The sequence below is a fragment of the Myiozetetes cayanensis genome, unplaced genomic scaffold (genome assembly GCF_022539395.1).
Source record: "Myiozetetes cayanensis isolate MyiCay16 unplaced genomic scaffold, myiCay2020 scf17, whole genome shotgun sequence".
Taxonomy (NCBI): Eukaryota; Metazoa; Chordata; class Aves; order Passeriformes; family Tyrannidae; genus Myiozetetes; species Myiozetetes cayanensis.
This window is the reverse complement of record NW_026087378.1, coordinates 3,832,826-3,854,283: the sequence shown is the minus strand read 5'-3', so window position 1 is coordinate 3,854,283 and position 21,458 is coordinate 3,832,826. Positions and strand designations below refer to the sequence as shown.

Genomic DNA, 21,458 nt, shown 5'->3' with positions numbered 1-21,458 from the left:
TGAGTCTTGGCCACTAATTCTTATGCATCCATTTTACTTTAGTTCTATTGTTTAAAAGAATGCCAGGAATGGTCTCTGCCTTTGGGGATCAGAAATGGCACAGCAACACTTTGTATGCAGGTTCCTGTTACGTGCAAAACTTGCATCAAAGAAAACCAAATCTGTCATGATGTAAGCATAAAGTTACATCCATGGGATGTGTACCAGAAGCAGTCATTGCTTTCTCAAAGGCAGTTTCACCTTCTCTGTGGGGTTTACCAGTTGGCTTTAGGTTAAACTCTGCATAAAGGCAGATTGAAAATGCTTATTATTTTCTATCATTCTAAAAGGAGAAATGAATTAACTTCTAGTGATTGTGACAGAGCTATATTAAGGGGAATGTTCTAGCAGCCAAATAAGATGTTTTGGTCCAATTATAAAGTTCCCCAAGTGAAAGATCGCAATGGGAAGATCACAGTTTCAGTAGGTAAACTTGGTAATGCTGAAAGTCAGACAGGTAATTACTGCAATAACTTTATTTACTGTTCGAAGCACCGTAAACATGATGAAAATAGGAGCTAGCCTGCAGCTGAGGCAGCCCGCGTACACTCCGGCTCACTCGCTCTTCCTTCAGGCACAGGAAATCAACACCAGTAATGGGGGATCGGGGCCGGTTTCCTAAAATCCAAGAGCTGTTGCCAGTATGCTTTTAAGGTTTTATGGAGAGGAGGTGGGACTGCCGCTGTGTCCCTGCTAAAGCGCGTGCCGTGGGCCGCGTATTTTATAAAAAAAGCCGCTTTTTTTGGTGTTTGGGACGGTCCACGTCCCACCGCTCTGCGCGGGTTCACAAAGCCCCGCCCCCTCCACCTCCGCTCCGCCCCCTCCGCGCCCCTCAGCCAATGAGCAGGCGGCGGCGGGGGGCGCGTGCGTGGCTCGCGGCGCGGCTGGGCTCGGGCGCCCCCTGGCGCCCTGGCCGTGTCGCAGCGCGGGGCGGGAGCGGCAGCAGGGCCGGCCATGGTCGGCCGGGAGAAGGAGCTGCGGATCCGCTTCGCGCCGGGCCGCTGCGAGCTCGTCGAGGTGAGTCCCTGCGGGGAGCTCCGGGGGGCAGCTCCCGGGGCGGGTCTCTGCGGGAGCGCGGCGCGGGGCCGGGCGGGCAGGCCCCGAGCGCTGAGGGAGGCCCGGGGCGGGGGGGCGCGGCCGCGGGGGCTGCGCCTGAGGGGGAGTGGGGAGCGCGGCCGGGAGCTCCGGGAGCTCCGGGGCTCCGGGGGCCGAGCGGCGCCGTGTCCGCTCGCCGTGTCGGACCGGGATGGCCGCAGCGCCGTCTCACGGCACTGGGAGGGTCTCTCTGCCATGGGGAGCCTGTGCAGGGATTCCACGCAGGATTCCCCACGGGATTCCTTTGGGAGGCTCGCCCCTGCCCGCAGGTGCCCGTGGTCCCCACAGGTGTCCGTGAGCGGCCGCAGCAGTGGGGCTTTGACGGGCCAGGGGAACGCGGAACAGCCTCTGGCAGCGCGGTGAGGGTTCGGCTCTCAGGCGGAATTTTGCAGAGCCCGAGGGTTTGCCTTTTGCTTTCTGCCACTGCCGGGGCTGTCAGAGCTCAGCCGCAGCTCGGTCTCCCCGTGCCTTCCCTGCTGGGACTTGTGTATCCCGGTATTATGTTGCAAATGAGTGTTACACCAGGAGCTTCCGCTTTGTCGTGGCCGTTCCCTAAAGTTGGCGTTTTGAGTTCGTCGTGATTTTCTAAATAAAAATATAAAGCTTAAAAAGTACTTGTTTCTGTTTTTCACCTCGAAACGCATCACGTTTTGCTCTCTTTGTAAATTACACTCCTATTTTGTGTTTTGTTGGTGTCTGCAAAGTAATCTGGTGTCTCGTGTTATTTTTTAATCTTACCATGTTGTCACTTGTTTATTTTTATGTCAGTGAGACAGCCAAGCACAATTCTTTTATTATTGTGTTAATTCTTAGTTAATGTTGACATCAGATAAAAGAGAATTAAATTGGATGCTTCATTATGAAGCTCAAAATTCTGCAAATCAGTGGTGTTGTTCAGAATGGTTTGTGAAGACAAGTTTTTGTGGGCTTGATGATTGGAATGTGGTTGTGGCTTAGCTGAGAAACACATGTGAAGGGTTTGTTAGCACAAGGCTCATCTGAACATAGGGTAATTTATAGGTAATTTGTACCTATAAAACTTGCAGGCAGAAGGATAATATCTGAGTTCTAGAATGTCTTTTATTCTTTACATATAGTAACTGTATATAAAATTACTTCGAAGTCAAAGTGTGCTTTGTAGCTCTCTTTTCTATGTGTGGACAACAGCAGCACCTTCTGCACATCTGTGAGAGCACCTGCAAACAGCAGTGGTGGGAACATGGAACTTCAAGGGCCTTTGGGCTCAGAAGTTCTGTGGTTCTGAGGCAGAAGTGCTGCTGCAGCTGGGGGATGTCCTGTGAAGGAGCTTATAGGGAAAGAATTCATCTGTGCAGGTTTTGTTACCACCAGAATGTGTAGCTTCTGGCAAGGTGAAGTAGATTCAAACTGGTAGTTAGTTTGTGTTGGATTTATGGGAAGAATCTATGAGTTATCTTGCTTTTTCAGAAACAAGTGATGAAAATCAATCAGTCTTGCAGGCAAGAGCAACAGGATGTGCTTGGTGAAAGCTGTGTTTGTGTCCAGTTCAAGCTGTGCTGCTGATGTAACATCCTCTTTACGCTGTGCAGAATAAACAAACTTAGATGAATCATGCTTAGAAATGTCAGATTTTAGGAATGACACTTGGTTTTGTGTTGGTCACCTCCTACTTATTAAAGATGTTCGGTGACATTTTCAGAGAACCTTTTGACTGTTCTGCAGCAAGTCTGGGATGTTTGTAAGAAACACTGATCAAATGTCCTGTGACACTCTGGGCAGACTTTGCAAAGGGAAAAAGTACAGGAGAAAACAGTAGTTGCACATTCTCACTCATGCTGTTTAGAGAAACATGGATAGCCTTAAAAATTGTAAATAAACTTGTTGTGAGGTAAAATTTAAGGACACGAACAAACAAAATTTTTGAAACATCACTTGCTATAGTCTGACATTTTCAGCCTATTGCCCAGATATAAATTATTAATTTTCATCCAGTACTGATGGGAATAAGTCATGCTTCACCTGGAGTTTTAGAGATGAGACAAAAGCAAGCACTGTACTGGGAACTGGAAGCAGTTGTTTTGGGATGGGCTGCTTCTGTCATGCCCAGAGCTCTGCATATACCCTTGTGGAACAAGAGCTTTGTAATTTCAAGGGTGAAAACCAGTAATTTAGAAGCAATTGCTGTGTTTTCCTGAGCTGCAATCAAAAAGTAGCAGTCTGGTACAATGCTCAGAAATTCCTGGGCTGTTGGGATTGCACAGCAGAAGTATTCTGTGATGTACAAAATTATAGTCAGTTATCACAAATTGTCCTTTTCTGTAAAATGGTCAGGAAATCCAAGGTTTGTGGGTTCTGCATACCCAAAGTTTTTTTCTGTGCTGGCATGGTAAGCATATGCATTCATTTTTGTGTCCAGCAGGCTCTTGTTCATGGCAGATGCAGAGGCAAAGCATGAAAGGAAAATAAAGACTACACAGGCAGACACAGATCTTGTGTTTGCTGCCTTTAAAACTTGATGTTCTAGTGAGAGGTGGATAAAGTTTGTGTGTGCCAATGCACAAAGTTGTCCCAGTACCAAAACAGGGGGAGCTGAAGTACAGTTCTAATCTGTTGTGTAGATTGAGAGTTGAAATTGTCAAATCATTTTCAGACGCATTTTGTAAAACTGACAAGAGATCTGTGTCTTGGTTTTACTTATTATACTGTTTGGCTGAGCAACAATCAATTAGTGTTCAATTTAATAATAAAATTCAAGTCTTCTTACAGTGATTTGTGTTGTATTGCTGCAGCTCCTACAGCCACAATCTATCCAAACTTATTTTTTGTACCATTTGGACCCTAAATCTTACATCTTTTGGGTCCGTTTTCTAAAGAAGTTGTTTCCTCCTTTCAGATTGCACAAGGCTATCAGCTTTTGAATGAACTTAAAGTTCTGTCTTCACTAGTGGTTTGGTTTGTTGTAGAAGTAAATGAGTTTCCCACTAAAGTTTTGTTTTCATTATCTTCAAGTGTATGTTTAAATATTAGTCTGGCTGCAGTATCGGTGCTCCCAGATGTTTGTGTTCCGTGAGACACTCCAAAAGAATCAGGAAAAGCTTATTTAATACAGTAGCTCTGACTGTGGCCTCACATACTTTTAAAGAAAAAACATTAGAAAATTGCAGTAGAAACAAAACTTTTCCTGTTGTCATTTCCCTAGGAAGATGTTGACATTCCCAGTAGGCGAGTTTTGATCACTGGTGCTACGGGACTTCTTGGCAGAGCTGTGTTTAAGGAATTCCGTGAAAATAACTGGAATGCAGTTGGCTGCGGGTACAGGAGAGCTCAGCCCAGATTTGAACAGATTAATCTTCTGGACTCTATTGCAGTTCATGACATTATCCATGATTTTCAGGTAAGTCTGGAGCATGAAGTGGGTGGATGGTTCAGTAGTCAGTGGATGGTGCTGCTGAGCTCTGGGGCTGCAGTGGGGCCGATGCTCGGGCAGAGCTCTGACAAATGTGTGTGTTGTGCCCCACCCAGAGTGTAGGTTTGCTGTGTAGGGACAGACAGCTCTGAGCTGTGCTGTCCTCACCTCCACAGGCACAGCTGTACATGGCAGCCCACTGGCACTGCCAGGTGAAAGGACAAGATCAGTGTGAGTTATTGACACAGTAATGGGTCAATACACAGTTTTGGTGAAGTGGAAGAACACCTGAACACAACAGCAGGAACTGTATGTAGCCTGCAGTGTAGTGAGGAGTGTATGTGAGAAATACATCTTTGTATTAATATATTTTATTATACAGAGTTAAAAAGACAAACCCAACAACTTCAATCTCACTGTAAAATTGAAGCTACTGAAGATCACAGTTGCAAAACTATTGAAAATTTTTTTTTGATATCTTGAGGCAGCAAGGTTGTATTGTACTCCCTCGGGAACACATGCTCCTCAGAACACCATGATTAAAAGTAACACTGCTACTTTTATTGCTTCTCTTTTGCCTGAAGGGCATCATCACTACAGTTAGGGTGCAACTGCAATCTCTTGACCACGTTGGTTGTTTAAAATTAGTCTTTAATTTCCAGCCTCATGTTATAGTGCATTGTGCTGCTGAAAGAAGGCCAGATGTTGTAGAAAGTCAACCAGATGCTGCTTCTCAGCTCAATGTGGCTGCTTCAGCAAACTTGGCAAAAGAGGCAGGTAAGGAGAGCATCTCATGGATTGGGTTTCTTTTTAAAATACTGCATTTATTTATACAGAGACATCGATACAAATAAGTTCCTCTAAGTGCTGAATGTCACTTCTGCCATCAGTGTGCCATCCATACATTTTCTGTAAGGGTGCTGTGCACAGATACGTGAAGGATCAGCAAACAGAGCAGTAGGAATGAGTGGGGAGAAAACATGAGGTCCTTGGGAGATTTGTTTAGAGGGTTGTTGGGATTTCAAACAAGGCATGAGTTAAAATAAACTGTGTATAAACATTTTCTTCCTAGCTGGAGTAGGAGCGTTTCTGATCTACATTAGTACAGACTATGTGTTTGATGGAACAAGCCCTCCTTATAAAGAGACTGATGCACCAAATCCCCTGAATTTATACGGTAAAACCAAGCTGGAGGGTGAAAAGGCAGTCCTGGAAAACAATGAAGGTAAGAATATACTCAGCTGTTTTTAATAGAGGCTTTCTATTTTTGCTTAGTTGTAGACTGGCTTAATAGACTCCTAAGTCAGTGGTGAAGTTGCAAAACCATGGCAACAAGATCCAGAGAAGAATGTGATTAACACTCAGTCCTTGCTTGTGAATGGTTGCTCTTGCTTATAGGTTGACTAAAACTTTATTTCTTACCTGTGCTCATCATCATTTGTGTTACTTGTTTCTGCTGATGGACATTCATGAGCCTTTGTCTCCTGTGAATCTGCTGTTCCTAAGGAAAGATAAAATAACTCACTCAATATACAGCTGCTGTTATTCAGGGGGATGCATTGCAAGGGTTAATAACACATTTGTGATTTTAAACAACTTTTTTTTTTTTAATTTATTGTTTAAATATTTTCTTAATGAAAATTTGGCATTCAAAATGTGCACACATAATTTCAAAAAAATGTATTTAATAAGGAAAAAAAGCTTTGGACTGAATATGTTCCCTTTCATTTAAGACTTATTTCTTGTATAAAAGAGAGGTTTGGCTGTTTCTAGTTAGTATGCCATCAGTTTCCAGTCACAGATTATAAGGAAAGAAGCACTTGTATTTTCTCAAAGAACTTGAAGAAAATAATCTCAGTACACTTGCAGAAAAGTCTTCTGATATACCAGTATGATACTTGCACTGTGACACTGCCCAAATAGAACTGAGCAATACATAAATTAGTATGATGGTCTTTCTGTAAGTCAATATAAACTATATAAGATAGGTTTGGCATTACTAGTAAGAAAAAGACTTTCTAAAAAATACTTGGATAGGAAAAGCCCTATTTAAGTAAAAAACAAATCTAAATGGTAAGTTATTCACTCCACCTCTTGATTAAATATCATCTCTGAATTTGACTGTGATGCTGTTTGCTCCCTCTTCTAGATTGGGCATGAAGGTAAGACTTCACCAAATTCAAGTACGTGTGGGTATCTTGCTTAGACCCTTCTCCCAGCTCAGCACTCAGTTTGGTTTTATAACCTTTTTGAGCAGGATGTGTCAGGCAGCAGTGGAGTACAGAGTGGGGTTATTAGCAGAAGGAGTTTTGAGGTGGTGCTGAGTAAGGTGCTTGAAAATACCAGTTCTGTTGTTTCATACGAATATAAATATTTTACATGCATTTGTTTTTCAACCCTTAATTTGTAGGTTGAATTCAGTCTGTCAAACGTGTAGCTGGGTGAAGAGCTGCCCTGTCTAATTCTGTTGTACAGTGCAAGAATCTCTAAAAATAATTTGGGTGTTTTGACATTTTAAAAAAAGCTACTTTGGTTAGGAGGGAATACAGGTTATATTTAGTTCTCATGCATAGAAAGCTGCGAAGTTTCAGTAGGTCTTCAGAGCAGTTGGTCATGAGGTTAATGCTCTCCTTGTCCCAGATAGCTGAGAACAAAAGGAAGGCAGTTGTCTTCTCAAACAATGAATACTTTAAAGATATTAAAAAAGAGGTGTTTCAACCAGTATTTAAAGAGAAGAACATATTTGCAGAGTGACCAAATAACTGTTTCTAGAGCAGCAGGAAATCAGTGTCATGTTGGGTTTTCTATTTGTTTTTCTTGTCTAAGTACTTATTCTGGTTTACTTTTCTGTGAGAGTAATTTCTGTGTTAGCTTTTTCTGTTTGTCTCTCTAATAGCCATAGCATTTTCCTCCTCCAAATCTTTTAAGAATTGCAATGACTGGTGACTTCAGCTTCAAATTTCAGGACTGATTTTTTTTTTTTTTCTTTCAGCAAAGCTATTCCTTTTAGTGAATTTGTCATAGCCGTCTTGGAATTCCCCTGAGAGCCTTTCTGAGTTTTCATGACTGAGATAGACTAGTATGATATATTCTATCATGAAATATCCTTCTCTTTCCACTTGTTCACTGTTAATTTAATTTCTCAAATCACTGTCTTGAAATCTAATACTGTTTACTACTGTTCTGTGAACTTGTTCCTTATTTGTCAAGCTTTTTATGCATTCCAAAATATTGTTTTCCAGTCCAAAATTCATGTCATTTTTTCTGGTAAATGGTATCCTTGATACAGGCATGCTGGATGAAAAATCTTTGGAATTGATGCCTGAATATGGTGACTTGTGATTGGCAGGAATTTTTCTTCTTGCTCTTATCCAGGGAGGATGGGGAGTGCTGGAGTAATTCCACAGTACAGTCAGGTTTTTTAATTTTTAAATGTTTTAATTTTTGTTCTAACCCAAACAGGCCATGTTGTGCTGTTAATGAAAGCTTGTTAACTTTCTGTTAAATCAATGACGTAAATGAAAATAAATTTATACAATCTTAGTGTTTATAAACTGCTTTGATATAAATTAAAATTACTCTCTGAGAGCAAACATATTAACTAATTGCCTTTTATTTGTGATTTGTAGATGCTTAATATCATCAACATATTTCTTAACACTTCCAAACTACTTCTCAGGGTATGCTGCAGCATTTGTACCTCTCTATACCAATGGTAATGCTTTTAAAATATTCTTTCTTTTAGGAGCTGCAGTGCTTAGGATTCCTGTCTTGTATGGAGAGGTAGAAAGACTGGAGGAAAGTGCTGTGACTGTTATGTTTGATAAAGTGCAGTTCAGTAATAAATCTGCCAACATGGACCACTGGCAGCAGAGATTTCCTACCAATGTCAAGGATGTAGCAGCTGTTTGCAGACAACTGGCAGAGAAGAGAATGATGGTAAGAGTGTCAAGAAATGAGCCTTTGCAAGGGGAAAACAGTTTGAGTTCTCAGCTTTGTTTCTGAACAACTGAGAACTGCACATAACCTGAATTATTCTTTGCATTTCTGGAATGCTGGGAGGGAGGAAAGAAGTGGCTGTAATACTACAGTACCTTTACATGACTGTGGGGGAATTGTGGTCTTTGAAACAAAAGTGAATGAAGTGATGGGACAAAACCTGAAGGTTGTCCTGTGTCTTGTAGTGTAGAGGAGAGAAATGGAAATGCCTGACTTATTCTGATGTGCCTTTTACAAATTGCTGTTTTGGTGGGAAAAAAACCTATGATGGCTGAATGTAATTCTCAAAGATGCCCTTGATTATTATCTTAAGAACACTGAAGTGGCAAAACAAAGCCACTGAACTGAAATACTTTATCGTGTTTGTTCACCACAGCACCTTCAGATTACCATCTTTGCAAAGTAACTGAACCAAACAACAGCCAACCACCTTTATTTTTTGATACACGTACCAAGGAAAACATGGACTGTGCACAGATAAGGTGGATAAGGTGCAGTTTGGTTGGACTCCTACAGGATTTGCAGTTTATCATTCAGAATGTGGGTGGTGCCTTTTGCCTTTGTTTTCAAGGAAGCAAAGAGCACAGAGCAGCTGAGTTGCTCCTCCCCAGCTCTGTGACCTTGGTTGTTTGCTGGGCTGCTCCATTTGCCTCCTGTTCATTCTCCAGAACACAGAGTGTTTGTGAAGAGCCAGGTCAGATCCATGTAACACCAGTTTCCAGTCTCAATCCCCAGATGGGTGTTCTCTGGAAATGTGCAGTGAGGTGCTGTGAGGTGCCTTTCAGGATGGGGTCTTGCTGGGTGATTATTCTGCACAGCTCTTGCCCAGGAATTAGTCTGAGGGCCAGCTGGCTGCTGCTTTTCATCTGTGCTTCCTGTTCTTTCTCTAGGACCCATCAGTAAAAGGAACATTTCACTGGTCTGGCAATGAGCAGATGACTAAATATGAGATGGCCTGTGCAATCGCAGATGCTTTCAACCTCCCCAGCAGCCACTTGAGACCAGTAAGTGACGTGTTGTTCGACCTGTGGAAAGGTGGATGTGCTTGGTCATTCCAAGTAGTTGGTCTCACACTGGCTGTGCCAGGGAACTTCCTCTTCAGGCGGGTTGTGCCTGTCTAGCCCAGCAGCTGCATTGCTGAGGGGGCTGTCTGGGATCCAGCTCAGGAAAACAACAGCTGCTGTGACCTGGTGAATTAGGAAAATTACCCAGTTTCACAATCTGCAGTGTAATGGTATTTCTGCAGAACAGTTCCCCTGAGTCACGAGTAAATCCATATCTTTGTTGGATCTTTGAGCTTAAGAAAAGCTTACAGATTGACAGAACATTAACTTGAAGGTAGGAATCTGTAAAAACTCTGCAATGTCCAGATTTATTTCTGAATACATGCATTTAAGAACTCCAAATAATTTTTGCTTTGCTTAACACTCCTGTCCTGCAGCTTTATTGACACTTAAGACTGCTCTTAAAAACATACTGGTAATGTGGTGAGAATATAATATGAAAATAGTATTTTATTTATATACAAAATAAATTCCAAGGATCCAGAATTGGTAAACACTGGAACTGAAATGTGGCTTGGAAGATGGCAAGAAAAACAGTGGAGAACACTGAGTCTGAATTTTTTCTGCCCAAATCTACTCTTCAAGTAGATTGATCAAGACATGGTTCTGTGAACATTCTGGAGCATTTCTCACCTTGTGATTATAATCACAGAGTGAAAATAGGAATAAAAGGTAGAAAAACACAAATAGCAGCAGTAATTGAGTGAGAAAAATTTAGCTCCACACCGCCCTGCCTGACATCTGTTGAAATCAAGTTAACCATGAAACAAGCAAACAAACAAAAAATACCAAACAGAAAAACCGCACAGAAAACAGTTGGAAGGAAGGAGGGGAACACACCTACACAGAAAGCTATGAAGGAAAAGTTTTAATGTACATATGTAAGTATTTCTCTGTCACTTCTGATTACTTGTTGGTGTGTTGGCTTTCTGTCTTCTGTTTCTGTTTTAGATTACTGACAGTCCAGTTGTGGGTGCTCTTCGCCCGAGGAATGCTCAGCTGGACTGCTCCAAGCTGGAGATGCTGGGGATAGGCCAGAGGACACCGTTTCGAGCTGGGATCAAAGAATCACTTTGGCCTTTCCTTGTTGACAAGAGATGGAGGCAGACAGTCTTCCATTAGTTTGTAACTTTTTTTTAGTAAAAGTATGCTATGTGGCACTTTTTTAAAAGAAAAAAAAATAGTTTTGTATGAGTGTTCTTAAATTGTGACATTTATGAGCTTTCATTTAATCGGGTAAACCAATGGTCTTGCACTAGTGAAACTGTAAGCCTAAAAATCATTCAGTGACAAAAACTGAGCCTGTTTGATGTCATGCATCTTTCCTTCCATTTGTACTGGTCTAATTTCATGTCTGTTCCTGGCAGATTGAGGTTCTTAGTAATCAGTGCCATGTGACGCTAAGAATCACTTCACTTGCTGACTTACTTTTGGCTGAACTATGTTGTTGATGCTTAAGGTCTGTGTCATTGTTGTATATACCATTTCTCCTCATTAAAAGACATGGTTGGTTACTTTATCACCCCAAAATCCCGAGTTTTTTGTTTTTAACTTCTGCAGGTGGTGTTCTTAGGGAGTTAAGCTGAAGTAGGAATAGTTAAATACTTGTTTTGCTTGAGCTCTGATCAAAATGTTTTTTAAAAAAGTGAAACCTTATTTTTGCAATTATCAAGTGTACTTTTTAGGCTTGAAATATTTTCAGAATGTTCTGTAACTTGAATGCCTGCAGCTTTGTATTTGTACAGGAAGTTGTATGCATTTGTTTAAAAGGTGACTTGTAAAATCTAGAAGGGGGTTGGGAGGGTGGGGAAAAACCAAGTTTTGACCTGGGTTTTATTTGGGTGGGGGACTGGAGTTGGAGGATTCCTTTTTTTTTTTTGACTGGGTGATTGTTTTTTGTTTTTTTTATTTTTTACAAAAGCATAGAATATCTTCATCTTTCTCTTTTTGAGGGGCAGTATTTGGGATTGGTTAAACTGATGGGAGGAAGTTGTTTGTTAGTTGATACAGTGAGGTGGAGAGGAAAGGTGTTTAAGAATTTGTAGCACTGCAGCTTCTTTTGCACAGATTGGCAGACCTTGCACTGATGCAGCTTGTTGTGGAACAGCAAAGTGCTTGTGTTGGAGGTTTGCAGCATAATAATGTAACCACAATAGTCCAGTAGAAGCCTTTAGTCTGCTTAAGTCTAGTCTTTAAAGCTGGACTAAATAGCCAGGTGAAGTGGAGGAAGAACACGTTTTAAAGGTTTGCTTCCTTCTGAAGTTGTAGAATCAACAATATAAATGTTCTCCTATTGGCAGCAGCTTATTAGGAAAGCCAGTAAAAGGTGCAGTTGGATGATCATTTATTTTTCTGAGGCTTAAACCAAGGAGGAGGGAAAGATGTTCAGATTTAATTTGAAAAAAAAAAAAAAAGAAGGGAGTTGAGGGGAGACACACACAAAAATAGACCAACTGAAGGTCTTGTAAAGTCAGCTTTATGTTCAGTCATTTAATTTCAACTGGCATATGCTAAGCAATCATAATCCCAATTTGTTTTCAGTCTGAAATCCTGTTATACACATGGTAATTTATCTCCAAAATGACAATAAATGTATATTGTTAGCATGAGAAACGGTAGTTGATTCTTTCTTTACCATCAGGATTTGTTTATCTGGATCATGAATATTTGCAATTCTCCTTGAAATCTCTGTGCCCTTTCAGTGTTGGTTTTTTTCCTCTCTTTATTTCAGTAACTATTTCCAGAGTCAGATTAGGTTGGATCAGTTTCTCTGTCAATGTGTCACTGCCTTGGGGATGTGATAAATGTACAAAAGGTACAGAAGGTTTTGAAAATATGAGCCTGAAACATCCTGGGCCTCAGTGCTGGATCAGGACGATTCTGAGTACACGTCCTCCCCTCGCAGGGAGCAGTTTGACTGGGAGGGAAGAAGGGGGATTTCTTTCCCAAACATAAAGCACCTGATTGGGATGAGCTGGGCATTTTACTGGGAGGAGGGAATTGCAATTTTTGAACTTTTTTTTTCACATTGAGCAAGTAAATCAGTCCCAGTCCTAGTGCTCTAAACACTGAACTGTGACAGTGCACAGTTTGGACAATTCAAAATTTATTTTGAAGTGCAAAAAGGAAAAACAACCTGAAGGGTTTTGGAGTAAGTCACACTGACTATAACTGGATTAAATGGGTAGCTCCTTTCATTCCTTAACTTTTATAGTATGGCTCAGAAGTATAACCTAGGGTGAATGTTCATATGTTAATCCTTTTACCAGGCATTTTGGAGTAATTGTGGCAAAAGTAGTGATGAACTTCAAGCTGTCATAATTAAATATGTGGGATGTCCCAAGCTGAGATATCCAATCCCTTTATATAAATGTGTGGATTCTGTTCAGATAAATAGACACTTAAACTTCAGTATGCTAGTGATAAAATGTAGCAATCTATATTTATTTATTAATGTATTTTCCATTTTGCTCCCTATGTGGGCTACATAAAATAAATACCAAACTCCATTTGGATATCACTTCTTTGTTTTACAACCACAAGCTGCTCTGTGTCCTCAGCATCCCCCTTGGAGGCTCCAGTCTCAAGGCACTTCACTACTAGAGAGACAGCTGAAATAATTCACTCAGTTTTGCCTGACATCACCCCCCTGTAACAACACATTTATCTCAGCTCGTGGCATTGGAGTCTGTTCTGCTGCAGAGGTGAATATGGGTGTCTGAATTAGGACAGTTGGCTGAAACCATTTTTTCAGTGATTAATATAAGGAGAAATAAGTCTGTTAAAGAGGACTCCTCCCTTCCTCTGCAGTGTGTGTTCAGAGGGACTGCACAGCTGTGCAGGAGGCTCAGGAAATGCCCTGACTGCGGAGAGTGTGGCAGCAGCAGATGAACCAGCTCCTGCTCCAGAGCACTCCAAGGCACCTTCAGGAGGTACCTGCAGGAGCTCCCTGTGACCTGTGCCTGTGTGTCACCAGGCAGAGGAGATAACTTGATTTCAAATTCTATCAGTGATTTCTGCCCTACTTTACACGAGGCTGTTTAACTCACTAATGACATAAATTACCCATGTTTTTTAACCATTTTGTTCCCACATGCTCTCTAATTAAATCAAATCTGGATGCTCTTTTTAAGTGGTGCATCTTTATTTCCCCAACTGGCCTGATGTGTTTACAGCCAGTCACTCACATATGAAACTGCTTGTACATCTAGGAATTGCAGCATAACAGGAACTTAGGTGAGCTGTATAATAAGACAAATACATAACCTCCTACAATATACACTGGTTTTGATGAGATTTTGCAGTTCAGAGATAAATTGAATTGGTAAGATTAGCACTGTCACGAGGGTCCCTGAGTTGCAGCTTTAAGCTCAGGGAACTGGTGGCTTGGCAGTGTTGTTTGTTTACTTTATAACTCTTACTTGCCTGAATTTGTATTTAATTAAAAACCTTAGAGAAGTGAGGCTTCTGTCTGAAATGGCTCCTTTATAACCTGAGAAAGGGCTCTTGAGGAGGATTGGCTGTTCTGTGACACCAACTTCCAAAATAATGACTGCTGTGTAATGTCACAGGGCATTTGCCAGCATGAAAAAATGGCATTAATAGGTATGGAAAAAGAAAAAGTGTGTAGACAGCAGGGATTAGGAATTACATTAAGAAAACTATTACAGAAAAGATTTCTGTCTGTGCTTAATGTTCCACTGATTTCAGTAGGGTTCCTTACTGTGCTTACATTTAAGTACAGGTATAAAACTTGGAAGCCTTGATGCTTGGGAATACCTTGATGAGAGGTGAACAAGGATACAGATTATTGCCTCACACTTATTTTTAAGTTTTGATAGTACTCTGCTGGGGTTACTGTAATTCACATTGGTATCAAAGAGTGCAGCAGTTGAGTTCTGAACCTTTTCACTGCAGCCTGGGAACTGGTAGTGATGGCAGTGAGTGCAATCACAGGGGATGGAGCTGGTCAGATCCCCAAAGCCACTGCTCCCACCCCAGCCCCAGAGACAGTGCTGTGCAAGTCAGAATGTGTTCACACAGGGCTTGCTCTGCCTTCTGTGGGATTGTTGTGTTGGTAAAAGGCAAAGGAGGGGATAAACAGCTTGTAGGTTTTACTTGAAAGAAATCTGGGAAGGCTAATTGCTCACAGTTAGTTACCAGTAGTCAAGCAGAGAAATTAGGGAAACATTGAATAGGGAAAGGGTCTCTTGGACCAACGCACGTGGTTCTGCTGTTTGAGCTGAGGGAACCACAGCTGTGGGAACAGGCTCTTAATCCTCCAGCTTGGCCATCTGCCAGGAGACAGGAAAGACACTTTTGGCCGATATGTCCGGGAAAAACATCCGTGGAACCTTTGGGGCTGATGTACTTTTAACCTCTGGTTGTACATAAAAATATTTTCTGACCTCCTGCTATCCTCTTCCTCCCTCCACCAGCACTCCAGCACACAAATCTTTTTAGTCATCAGCAGGAATTTTAATTGCTTGGAGTTTCTGATCCTCCTTTTATAGATATTTGCCTGATATGTTTGGTGCACAGACTTGTGCTTGTTGCCACTGTCTGGGTGGGAAGTTTCCAAAACAACCCAGTGCTTTACAATTTCAAATACCAGGTTCTGTTCTTGCCTTTTGATTCAACTGGTATATTTTTATTTTTAACCATTTTAACGAATGTTCTAATTTTCAGAATTACTGATCATGATCTAATAGTGAGTTACTTGCAATTTCTGAGTCATGAGAATATAAAAAAATCAGGACAGTAGTTTTAAATGATGGATGGGCAAATAAGGGATGGAAAAAAGGCTTAAAGGGAGTCAAGGTTAAAGAATCCATAAAAAAGAAACTTGGATTTGTATATCAGTCCTAGCCACGTCCTCTGTTGCCTCAGGAGACCAAAGGAGGTAGCACAAATATCCAATATAAGTTCAATTAGTTCAACAAGAAGCCTGAAGAACTCATCTCTGGGGCAAACACTTGGGACAAGGACCGGGAGGACAACGCCAACTGCCCCTTTTCTACTGTGAAGAAAATTGTGTCCTTTTCTTTAACAGCTGGAAGAAACAAATGGGATGAACCTCTGACCTGGGGGAGGTGATGGGATGCATGCTCAGCAAGTCTGCAGATGGCACCAAATTGTGAAGGAGCAAGTGTGCTCAGGGGCAAGGCAACGTTCAGACAGATCTAAACAGGGGAACAGACAACTGGCAGGAGTCTCGGTGAATTTATTTGGGCCTGAGAAAGGCTGGAGAAGGTCAAATTCTGGAAACTGGAGTAAGATGTTGAAAGGTTTTATGATTATGCTGGAGCAGACAGGTAATTAGAAGTATTAAAAGCTGACAAGGCACAAGGTCAAGATGAATTATATACTTCAGTATTCTAGCAGGAGTGGGAAGACAAATATTTTGAGCAGCAGATGCTTTGCAACAGTGGAGGTTCAAAAGATGGGTGTAGGTCTGAAGAAGTGAAAATTAACTAACATGCCCTTGTAAGTAAAGAGGCTTCATTTTGCCCAAATTCAGTTTCCAAAGGAAGACAGCAGAGAGGGAAGAGTTTGTGAATTAGGAGAAGGGTCTGGACGAAAGCAAAACACATTCCTCTGTGTGATGCTCTATATATTTTCTCAAAATAATTAATCTAAACTGCAAATCAACAATCTTGCAATAGTTTTACTGTTCCTTGGAAGAACAGGCAATACAGGCACAAATAGCCCAGTAGGTGACAGCAGCAGGTGTTTTTTATCCCCTCCCAGGTGTGTGAATATCAGGAGGCATTATGAAGAGCTGCTTGGATCACGAAGCAGTAGCTTTGGATTTTCTCCCTGAGGACTTGCACCAAACTCCCTGGGCTATGGGGAACAATCCTTTCTCTGGTTAGCTAAAGGAAAAAGAAACAGGAACCAAGTCTCTGCATGACTGTTTCAAGCCTTTAGTGGATAGTTAGCTCCCAACAAAACTGCAACTGTGTACGCTGATGACAGTGATGCAGAAAGGCAAGAGATATTAGAAGACAAAAAAAGCATAAAGAGACACAGTGAAAGTACAAGATAACCAGTATCCATAAACAAAAGTCCTTTGGTATGAAGACAAATTAAATACATCAGTGTAAATGAAGATATATCTAGTAACTAAAGTATTAACATGCATAATATTCATCTTTTCATGCAAACAAGATGTAAATAATGACTGTAAGAGCAAACCTCCATCACACTGTCTCTGTCCACTCTTCTGCTTGTCTCAACGTTCACATAACCTGCATACTTTTTAAGAGTACTGTTCTTTTCAACCTAACCAGTCCATGTGAACTGGATGCATGATACTGCCTTGAACTTTTACTTGTACTTTTGATATCCCTTCTCTTCAGTATCTACTATGCAATCAAGGAGGGAACTTTGCACAATGCCCTCCTCCCTCCTGCTGAGAACTGTTTAGTTTGTTCTGTTGGGAGAAAAGCACAGCTGCTTCAGCTTCTGGAATCCTGATTCATCCAACTGTGACACGGGGGCATCCCTGGTAAGTGCCTGCATATCCCACAGATCTCGAGGCTTTGCTTCTGCAGGTTAATGTTAAATTAATGCAGAAGAAATGAGGAGAGTGATTTGGAAACAAGAAGTCCAGACAAAAAGAGCGGAACCATGAAGTGTCCCTATCTCTTCTGCACATCAAACCCTATAATTATAGATAATAATTGAAACCCAGGGCAGCAAGTTCTCTGCTTTTCATTAGGTTCCTCAACCCAGCCAGACCCATGGACAATTAAACAACAGGAGGAGTTCTGTGTTTGTAAATTCCTTTGTGGCAAAGAGCTCTATGCTACAGAGACACAATGTCCTAGATACTCTACACGTCGTATTTTGATTAAAGAAAATAAAGTTGTCATGTTGATAAGTACATCTTATCTATGTGTCTCTTACAGGACAGAGCAAAGTACTCTTATTTCCTCCTCTCTATGGGGCAGTACAGGTGGAGTTAGATGGCAGTTCAGCAAAATATTACCCTCCGTTTTCAGTCTTTCTTTTGTTTCTATTTTAGTTATAGATTTCAGGTCTCTTTTTTGTTTGATTTTTGATGAGGACTTCAAGTAGGAAGAGATACAACATAGAAAGCTGAGTATGGCAATAACTATGAGGGACAACACAGGAAACAACAAATCCTGAACAGATATGAAAAATGCAAGGTAATATATTTAACAGTGGAGAGAGGCTCAGAGATACAATTTAGACCATCAGGGTATACTGCAGACAGATGTCAGCAGGCCTATAGTCAGGCCTATAGGAAAGGAAAAGCCTCTAGGCTGGGTGAGATTAGAGAAACATAACTTAAAAAGTTTCCCTTCTTGAGTCTTAGTGGTGGTCATTTTGACTTTTTCTTTATAAAGTATGTACTTTACTGATAATTTATTAAAGGACAAAGCACAGCATTAGGCACCAGTGAGCATCTAATAGAAGCAGAACGACTAGAAGAAGATTGAGAACACTGCAGGCTTGTAAATCTGATCTCAGCGGCAGAAAATACATGGAGAGCAATTATGCACACAGAACATTTAGATATATGTAATTGCTTGAGGGGAGTCAGCATGGATCCTGGAAAAGAAGATTAGGCAAGATAAATGCGCTTGGCAGCTCTGAGTAGGCAGGACAGCTAGAGTGGATATCATTTATCTGGATTATGGGGAGGGAGGGGAAAATTTCTTAATCCTACATAAACCAAAAGATGACTCATTTTCAAAGTCCATAAACATAGCTTGAGAAAAGAAAGCTGGTGGACTGGATTATGGCAGGTAGAGACAACAGGCATAAATATCATGTAACACTTATATTAAAAAAATTCTCCATCTGATTTTCAGAGACTGCTTAGTGAACCCCTGAGGCTTTGTGTTTCTGTTGCATGTAAGCAACCCCCACTGACTTTAGTGCTGTCCTAATATAACCTGAGTCCTGGTAGCAGTTCCTGTAGCAGGAGGCTTGAGCCTGTACTCACCTGTGAATATCCACTGTCATAGAAGTTAGGAACAGAGGAAGGGCTCCAACTTGGCATCAGAGACCCTGGTAGTGATTAAGTCACCCATTTTAGGATGTGGTGGAACATGGGTTAAGGCCATGTGTTGCATTAACTCAGGGATGGAAACCACCAGATTCAGGACAACACTCTGGGCCTCCATCTTCATTTCTGTCTCCATCAACCATTCTTATGATTTCACTTTTATTCTCCATGAAACATTTCAGAACTTAGAGCAGAGCAGGGACATTTTCACCTTAGAGCATATGGCTGGGCTGGAAAACTCCTCACAGATTGGACCCTGGTGTATTTTTTGTATCTCCAGTTACAGGTTTCATAGATGCCCATCCAAGGCACATCCTGCCCTTTTGTTTATGGCCTTATTGCTGCAGTGCCACCACTTCAGAGCAGGCATCCAGCGTTCCTTGGGGATCAAAAACAGCTGGAGCATTAAAACTGAAATCACTTCAAAAGCTCTTTTTCACTCTGCACTGAAGGCCTCATCCAGCTTACACAGAGGAATTACGTTGGTCAGAGTACCTTTCACAGTTGACAGCCCCATTTTCTAGTTCTCAAGCACTAAGGGAGCTGTTTCGTGGGGGCCTCTGGCATTCAGATAAAACACTTAAATGCACTCACTACCTGCTTTGTGCTGCCCAGACTGTAATGCAGTGAGCACTTCTGTTTGAGTTGTGCCTTACAATCATTTCCCTACGTTTTCTGTACAAACCAAACCTTGGGGGGTCTGAAGCCAGAGGCACCTTCACCCCTGAAACGTGGTGATTAAAACTGAACTGTGCCAGGCTGTTTTTTCCATTTTTCTCTTCTGGAAATAAACCCCAAAAGAAGTATAGTGGTTTAAACTGATCACTTCAAAGGGGTCCTGAGGTTTTTTTTTTTCTCCCTGATCTTTAAATACTTCTGTGTTCCCCAAATTGTAAGCTAAGCTGACGGTGGAGGTGTGAAGCTCCATGGCTGTGCAGGGCTGTGGGAAGGGACAGCTCTGCCTCCAGTGCTTCATTGCCTTCTTTGCTGTAAACACATAGCTCTGGCAAATATTCCAGGCAATGCATCTGGTCTGAGTTCATGTGTTTTATGGCTACAAATGTGTCTTTATCCTGGTTTCTATTCGACCACCTGTTTTTGTGGACAGTGGGCTCTCTAATGCTTCTCACAGGTGTTTTGCATCAGCTTGTCAGCACACTCCCTGCATTTACCCTTCTTTAGATCAGGTGAATAAACTGGTAACACTCCTAAAGGCTTCAGGTGAGGGTCAGGGTGATTATGATGTCAGTACTCAACCACACCTGTGAGAGGAGTGAAGGTTCTCAGTTCTACAGGTGGTGTGCATTTAGGTGGATGAGGTTTCTGGGTGGTAGTTACACTCCTTTCATAGTTTTTATAAGGGCGAGCGTTGAGAGCACACTTTTACTTAGGTTTTGTGCTGAGAAGAGGTTACAGAACGGAGAGTTATGATCATCTTCATCTCTTCCTTCAGGAGGAGAAAACTCCACATCTTTCCTTGGCCTTGTTCCTAAGGTAAGTGCAGCTAGCAGTCAATTCAGTGCCTAGAAAAAGAGTAGCTGTTCTCTGAGGTGGCTTTTTTCCCACTACAAAAGGAAGAAGTGACGCAGGACAGTTATTAATGTCTTCTAGTAATGCATTAAGTAGTGCAGCTTTATGTGTGACAATGATGTGACCAGCCTGTGAATTCCAGTAGGGTAGAGTTTGTGTAAAGTAGATGTTTGTCAGGAAAACTGATCACCAAATGCTGGCTTGGGAAGAAACCTGCTCCAGTGCCTGGCCCTGGTGTTGAGAGCAAGCACGGCTAATCCTGGAGGAGTTCACCAAGCCTGTTCTTGAGACCAGCCTGTCCTGGAAAGTGTACCTTCTCTTTAAATATGCTTAACCCTTCTCTTGCGAGAGAGGTGTATATTTTGTGTATGTTGCGTGTGGCAGGTTGTTTGGTTTGGGTGTTTCCTGTTTTTGTTACTGTGTGTGGGGTTTTTTTGTTTGTTTCTGTTTTGTTGTGGAAGGCTTTTTTAAAAATTTGTTTACTTGAAGCTCTGTGAAAGACATGGAATAGACTGAAACTGAAGCAAAGCAGCAAAGATGATTTGCAACAGCCTTTTCCCTTTGAGCGTTGCTAACTTGCTCAGAAATCTGTCTCTGGGAGCTGCGGTGTTGGCTTTGCCTTCCAAGCCCGTGTCTGAGAGGCGCTGTGACCAAGGCTTGCCCGCGTTGCTGCAACAGCAGTGGTCGGTCAGCGATGAGGAGAGTATGTAGGAAAATTCCTGCGTTTTCAGCAGTTAGCCGGCCACCCCGGTGTGGTCAGTGACGGGGATGGGCTATCCTAAAATGGCAGAGTTTGCTGCAAACAACAAACACGCCGGGGTTGGACACGGCGCAATTCCCGCAGCACCCCCCGCGGCCGGGTGTAATTGCGCGGCGCGGCCGCAGGAGGGCGGTGCTGCCCGCGCGGTGGCGGCGCGGGGGGAACATCCCATGGAGTCTCTTCCCATGGAAGCGAGGGGGAATTTCACGTGTGCAGGCGGGGGAGGATGGGCAGTTAAAAACTTAGAGCGTTTATTACTTCTTTGTGTGTTTATATTGATGCGAGCGGCCGATTTATCCTCCCCTCTCAGCTTGGTGGACGCGCGGTGGTTGTGGAATAGAGGATATTTAGCAGGCACACCACTTGCTGGGTGCTATCTGCCAAACCTGTCGTTAAGATTTCAGGGGTGCTGGATGGCTGAGGAGTAATAACAATGGCCCAAAGTCTGAAAATCTGTGTGTTTTCAAGCATGTTGTTGCATTGTGCTTTTCTCAAACCCAATGAAAACAATTGGTTTTGGATTTTTCAAACATACTGAGATCTTGG

General features: G+C 42.1%; 1 protein-coding gene across 1 annotated transcript; it reads left to right on the top strand.

Moving 5' to 3' along the window:
* Positions 1 to 943: 943 nt before the first annotated feature.
* Positions 944 to 12,195, top strand: MAT2B (methionine adenosyltransferase 2B). The gene is made up of 7 exons (XM_050312474.1): positions 944 to 1,056; positions 4,313 to 4,507; positions 5,182 to 5,296; positions 5,592 to 5,744; positions 8,265 to 8,458; positions 9,409 to 9,522; positions 10,534 to 12,195. Exons 1-7 carry the CDS (start codon positions 994 to 996, stop codon positions 10,702 to 10,704), a joined length of 1,005 nt encoding a protein of 334 aa, XP_050168431.1. The 5' UTR covers positions 944 to 993; the 3' UTR covers positions 10,705 to 12,195.
* Positions 12,196 to 21,458: the final 9,263 nt, after the last annotated feature.

Coding starts and splice junctions, on each gene's coding strand:
- MAT2B (XM_050312474.1), top strand. CDS start 994: ATGGTCGGCCGGGAGAAGGAGCTGCGGATCCGCTTCGCGCCGGGCCGC. Junction 4,508..5,181: donor ACATTATCCATGATTTTCAG/GTAAGTCTGGAG, acceptor TTTAATTTCCAG/CCTCATGTTATAGTGCATTG. Junction 5,297..5,591: donor AAACTTGGCAAAAGAGGCAG/GTAAGGAGAGCA, acceptor TTTTCTTCCTAG/CTGGAGTAGGAGCGTTTCTG.